The sequence below is a fragment of the Sprattus sprattus genome (genome assembly GCF_963457725.1).
Source record: "Sprattus sprattus genome assembly, chromosome: 8".
Taxonomy (NCBI): Eukaryota; Metazoa; Chordata; class Actinopteri; order Clupeiformes; family Clupeidae; genus Sprattus; species Sprattus sprattus.
The window spans coordinates 31,074,417-31,080,949 of record NC_137927.1 but is presented as its reverse complement, the minus strand read 5'-3'; the positions used below and the strand labels follow the sequence as shown (position 1 = coordinate 31,080,949).

Genomic DNA, 6,533 nt, shown 5'->3' with positions numbered 1-6,533 from the left:
GGTGGAGGTGTTGATGGAGGGAAGAACAGGTGGAGGTGTTGATGGAGGGAAGAACAGGTGGAGGTGTTGATGGAGGAAGATGAAGAACAGGTGGAGGTGTTGATGGAGGGAAGAACAGGTGGAGGTGTTGATGGAGGGAAGAACAGGTGGAGGTGTTGATGGAGGGAAGAACAGGTGGAGGTGTTGATGGAGGGAAGATGAACAGGTGGAGGTGTTGATGGAGGGAAGAACAGGTAGGGGTGTTGATGGAGGGAAGAACAGGTGGAGGTGTTGATGGAGGGAAGATAAAGAGGTGGAGGTGTTGATGGAGGGAAGAACAGGTGGAGGTGTTGATGGAGGGAAGAACAGGTGGAGGTGTTGATGGAGGGAAGAACAGGTGGAGGTGTTGATGGAGGGAAGAACAGGTGGAGGTGTTGATGGAGGGAAGATGAAGAACAGGTGGAGGTGTTGATGGAGGGAAGAACAGGTGGAGGTGTTGATGGAGGGGAAGATGAAGAACAGGTGGAGGTGTTGATGGAGGGAAGAACAGGTGGAGGTGTTGATGGAGGGAAGAACAGGTGGAGGTGTTGATGGAGGGAAGAACAGGTGGAGGTGTTGATGGAGGGAAGATAAAGAGGTGGAGGTGTTGGAGCTGCAGCAGGATGTAAGGAATGCACATCAGAAGCACCTGTTGAAAGAGCCGTTTCCGTCCCCGAACCCACCCTCCACTTCCTGTGCTCCTGCAGCTTGCATGACAGCGAGTAGTTGTGCTTATCGCTCGCTCGCGTGTGAGTGTGAGTGTGTGTGTGTGTGTGTGTGTGTGTGTGTGTGTGTGTGCTTGCGTGTCTGCTTCTGGGCGAGCCTCTCCGCCAATCAGCATTTTCTCCTACAGACACACACACACACGCTACATTCACATTGCAATATGTTCCCAGTCGTTGTTCTAGAATGATAAAGAAACATGGGTGTGGAGAGAGGGAGAGCGATAAGCATTGCAGTGAGGCACTGTACCTGCACGTGTGTGTGTGTGTGTGTGTGTGTGTGTGTGTGTGTGTGTGTGTGTATCTGTGCGTGAGTATGCAAACTCTCCCATTGAGTTTCAACATACAGTTTACCTTCCTGTGAGTGTATATGGTGTATGAATAATCTCTACCTGAGCGTGTGTGTGTGTGTGTGTGTGTGCGTATGCGTGTGTGTGTGTGTGTGTGTGTGGGGGTGGGACAGTGAAGAATAGAATCAAAGCTCACAGGCTCACGGTCTTTGTTCTTATAGTATCTGTACAGCATGAAGTAATCACTCTGGCATCTACAGATGAGCTCGGTCTTAAGTGGTGCAAACAAACACACACACACACACACGGCTGTTAAGGTTTTAAGTGCTTCCCTGTTGCTTTGATGCCTGCAGGGCCCTGAGAAGTTTACTGCTGGGGTTGAAGCTGTGTTCTGTATATGTGGCCTATATGCTCTGCAGAGATAAGATAAACTTGTGTGTGTGTGTGTGTGTGTGTGTGTGTGTGTGATGTGTTTGCACCACTGGTGTCATTGTACCTGTAACAGGAGGTGCATGTGTACTAGCAGGTGGAGATGCGGATGAGTTTCTTTCTTTCCTCCCCTCTCTTTATTTATTTCTCACTCACCCCCCCTTTCACTATCTCTCCCTCCCTCTCTCTCTCTGTCTCTCTCTCTCCTTCACCCTCTCTTTCTCTCTCCCTCCCTCTCTCTCTCTGTCTCTCTCCCTCCTTCACCCTCTCTTTCTCTCTCCCTCCCTCTCTCTCTCTGTCTCTCTCTCTCCTTCACCCTCTCTTTCTCTCTCTCTCCCTCTCCCTCCTTCTCCCTCTCTTTCTCTCTCTCTCTCCTTCACCCTCTCTTTATCTCTCCCTCCCTCTCTCTCTCTGTCTCTCTCTCTCCTTCACCCTCTCTTTCTCTCTCTCTCCCTCTCCCTCCTTCTCCCTCTCTTTCTCTCCCTCTCTCTCTTTCACTCTCCCTCTCTCCCTCCCTCTCTCTCTCCCTCCCTCCCTCCCTCCCTCCCTCCCTCTCTCTCCTTCTCTCCCTTTCTCCCTCCCTCTCTCCCTCTCTTTCTCTCTCTCTCTGTCTCTCTTCCTCCTTCTCTCTCTCCCTTCTTCTCTCTCTCTCTCCCTCCTCTCTCCCTTCTCTCTCTCTCTCCCTCTCTCTCTCTCCCTCCTCTCTCTCTCTCTCCCTCTCTCTCTCCCTCTCTCCCTGTAGACTCTGGGCTGGTGGTCCCCAGCGTGCCCTATGAGCTGTACAAGCGTCTGCTGCAGGTGTCTGAGGAGCACGGCGTGTCTCTGGAGCGACGGCTGGAGGTCACCGGAGTGTGTGCCTGCCAGATGGCCCTCACGCTGCTGGGTGGGCCCAACCGGTTAGTGTGTGTGTGTGTGTGTATGTGAGTGTGATGGAGGTGGTGAGGTTATGCTGTGTGTCCCTTTGCACTTTAGTGTGTGTATGTTCACCAGGGTGTGTCATAGTGTGTGTTGGGCTGGGTGATTTTGTGTTCGTGTTTGCACATGAGTGTGTTGCTGCATCAGAATGTGTGTTAGTTTGTGTGCATGCAAATGTATAGGATAATTGTGTGTGGGTGCGTGTGTGTGTGCGTGCGTATGTGTGTGTGCATGGGTGTGTTTGCATGCGTGTGTGTGTGTGCGCTTGTGTGTGTGTGTGTGCATGCGTGTGTGTGTGTGTGTGTGTGTGTGTGTGTGTGCATGCGTGACCACGTTTACTTGTTGTAATGTATGTTGGAAAGGCATGTTTGGAGCAGGATTGCCCGGCTTACACAAAACACACAACTCTGTCCTCCCATTCACCGCGGCGTTTCCTCAGCTGTCATGGTGATGTATAGCCGTTATTGCTCTGTGACACGCTAGCCTTTCCTGTCCCTGTTTGAGGCTCCAGGGTTCTCACAGGTACCTGGACAGGTAGGCTACTCTACTCCCCCTCCACTACGCCCCTGTGTGAGTCACCTCCTCTTGGCCCTGTGTGAGACGCAGTCACCTCCTCTTGTCTCTGTGTGAGACGCAGTCACCTCCTCTTATCCCTGTGTGAGACACAGTCACCTCCTCTTATCCCTGTGTGAGACGCAGTCACCTCCTCTTGTCTCTGTGTGAGACGCAGTCACCTCCTCTTGGCCCTGTGTGAGACGCAGTCACCTCCTCTTGTCTCTGTGTGAGACGCAGTCACCTCCTCTTGTCTCTGTGTGAGACGCAGTCACCTCCTCTTGTCTCTGTGTGAGACGCAGTCACCTCCTCTTGTCTCTGTGTGAGACGCAGTCACCTCCTCTTGTCCCTGTGTGAGACGCAGTCACCTCCTCTTGTCTCTGTGTGAGACGCAGTCACCTCCTCTTGGCCCTCCACTGTGTGAGACGCAGTCACCTCCTCTTGTCCTTCTACTGTGTGAGACGCAGTCACCTCCTCTTGTCTCTGTGTGAGACGCAGTCACCTCCTCTTGTCTCTGTGTGAGACGCAGTCACCTCCTCTTGTCTCTGTGTGAGACGCAGTCACCTCCTCTTGTCTCTGTGTGAGACGCAGTCACCTCCTCTTGTCTCTGTGTGAGACGCAGTCACCTCCTCTTGTCTCTGTGTGAGACGCAGTCACCTCCTCTTGTCTCTGTGTGAGACGCAGTCACCTCCTCTTGTCTCTGTGTGAGACGCAGTCACCTCCTCTTGGCCCTGTGCGAGACGCAGTCACCTCCTCTTGTCTCTGTGTGAGACGCAGTCACCTCCTCTTGGCCCTCTACTGTGTGAGACGCAGTCACCTCCTCTTGTCCCTGTGTGAGTCACCTCCTCTTGTCTCTCTCTCTCTCTCTCTCCCTCTCGCTCTATCTATCTCTCTCTAGCTCTCTTTCTCTCTCTCTCTCTGTCTATCAAACCTGTTGTTCCAATTACAAACAGTTGCGCGACACTGCAGGAAGAAAAAAAAAAAACAACACAGATAAGCGAGTGCAGACGATCCGGTCCAAAGGTTTCTTTTGACAGTGTCAGGTATTATATAAGTAGGGTTTCTGTTTAACCTACTTTAGAGGTTTCACTGGGTAACTAACTGCCTCGGGCGTTCAGCACTGGATGTCATGGTTCCCCTGCCGACACCTTTGCTCTGAAGCGCTGCCAAAGGTCATAAATGAACAACTAATATTTCAATGAGTTACAGTTTGTGTGAAGCACGTGATTATCTGACAGCTAAAAACGATGTCTTTAAATTGTGCAAACGTTCTTCACGGTGAATTTTGAAAGTCTCATGCTACTTTTGTAGGCCTACTGAATAAGCAAATATTTGCCAGTGCCTTGGTGCTCCTTGGTGTACACGTTTAGGTTGAAGATTATCGCACAAACATAGCGTGTCACCGGCTGTCTTCAAACTCATGGGCTAGATGGACAAAGTCCAGTTTACAAGATCCAAACCTACGGCCTCAACAGTCCTGAACCATCTCTCAACGGATGAGATCAGATCTCGGGTCAATGAAGGCCATTGATCTGTTGTGTGTGCAACCCAGAAGTGCACTCCTACTGACCCCACTATTGGTTGATCCACTGACCATCTCTGTGTTTTGAATCCCTTTCGTGACTCTCTCACCTCAGACTGAACTCCACAAACTAGCGCCCCACGAGAACCCATTGATTACTTGGAAGGCCCTTGTCTGCCCTGTACTTACCAATCCAGAACTGCACAAACATGCCCCTCTAACACACACACACACGTACACACACACACACACACACACACACACACAGACACACACACAGACACACACACAGACACACACACAGACACACACACAGACACACACACACACACACACACACACGCACACAGATGTGCTCCTGCTGGTCAAACTGATTTATTGATTGACTGAATGCACAAACATCCCCCTTTAACACACACTGGCGCGCACACACACACACACACACCCACACACCCACACACACAGATGTGCTCCTGCTGATCAACCTGATTGATTTATTGACTGAATGTCTTTGTGCTAAACCCCCCCCCCCAGGCTCAACCCCAAAAACTCTCACCAGCGCCCCACCGTGGTGCTCCTGTGTGGGCCGCACGTGCAGGGCGCCCAGGGGGTCAGCTGCGGACGCCACCTGGCCAACCACGAGGTGGAGGTCATTCTCTTCCTGCCCAACTTCGTCAAGATCCAGGAGACCCTCACCCACGAGCTCAGCCTGTTCGGACGGGCCTGGGGCAAACAGGTGTCCGGAACCAGAGGTATAGGGCACAGTCACAGAACCCCCCTGGTGTCGGTCCAGTCAGAAACTCAATGATAGAGTTAAAGAAGTTAGACTGGAACACGTACATCTACATGCCTGGTCAACGGAAAAGTACACATAAGGCTTGCAGTTATTGCATTTTGCAACTAGAACATTACGCGATCGTATAGTAATGATTCTTGATTTTGTGTTGACTTGCAGAAAAATCTCACCGGTCATTTTTATTAAATAGTGATCTAGCACTCTTAGTGTATAGCACAGGTCATTACTAAGGATGAGGAGGAAGGATATTGCAACAAGCTGGAGAACACTGCAGTGCTACTGGCTTACTCTGTGAAAGTCTCCTCTACAGTACTAGTTGTTGTGGTGAGACAAGAATGTTCTGCTGCCCTCTGCTGGATGAGAAGGGAACAGTTGCCTTATTTTCTCACCCTTGTGTTTTCCTATAAGGGTACTATTCATCACTTATGCCTGTTTCAGTTATGAGACACGTATTCTGTTAGCCCCAAGAAAAGCGCATTCATTGTCTCATTGATGGTTGTTGACTGAGGGAACATTTCCACGGTTCACGGCCCAGTTTGTGACTATCTTCTCTATCTTCAGACTATCTTCTCTTTCATTTTTATCCAATCTCTCTTTCTTCTCTATCCACGCCTTTCATTCGTATTCAATCCAACCTCTCTCTCTCTCCCCCCCCACCCTTTGGTATCTGTCCACCCCTTGCAGACCTGCCAAACAGCCCGGTCGACCTGGTGGTCAACTGTCTGGACTGCCATGAGAATCCGCACCTGAGAGACCAGCCCTGGTACCGGGCAGCAGCCAACTGGGCCAACCAGAACCGCGCGCCCGTCCTGAGCATCGACCCGCCAGTGACTGGGCCGAGTCCTGGCCCGGCCGTGGAAGCCAAGTGGTCGCTGTGCCTGGGCCTCCCGCTGGCGCTGGGCGAGGGGGCCGGCCGGGTCTACCTGTGTGACGTGGGTCTGCCCAGGGAGGTGTTCCAGGCCGTGGGCATCAACTACCTCTCACCCTTTGGATGCAAGTTTGTGATTCCTCTGCACTCGGCCTGACACGCGCGGACTCCTCTGCCCTTTAGCTCTGGGCACACAAACACACACACACACACACATACACACACTCACACTCACACTCACACACACACACACACACACATGAAGTTACACTATGCTATTTACAAAACACACATACACACACACACATGAAGTTACACTATGCTACTTACAAAACACACATACACACACACACACACATGAAGTTATACTATGCTACTTACACAAACACACACATGGAGTTACACTTTGATACTTACACAC

General features: G+C 51.2%; 1 protein-coding gene across 1 annotated transcript in view; it reads left to right on the top strand.

Annotated features, from left to right (window-relative positions):
- The window catches only part of LOC308368937 (enhancer of mRNA-decapping protein 3-like), a gene marked incomplete at both ends in the record, with an annotated part of 20,370 nt that extends 14,101 nt beyond the window's left edge, over nucleotides 1–6,269 (top strand). The window contains 3 exons of the mRNA XM_080843235.1: nucleotides 2,202–2,355; nucleotides 4,983–5,200; nucleotides 5,929–6,269. Coding sequence (XP_080699361.1) covers nucleotides 2,202–2,355; nucleotides 4,983–5,200; nucleotides 5,929–6,269 — 713 coding nt within the window. The remainder of the gene's footprint in view (nucleotides 1–2,201; nucleotides 2,356–4,982; nucleotides 5,201–5,928) is intronic.
- Nucleotides 6,270–6,533: the final 264 nt, after the last annotated feature.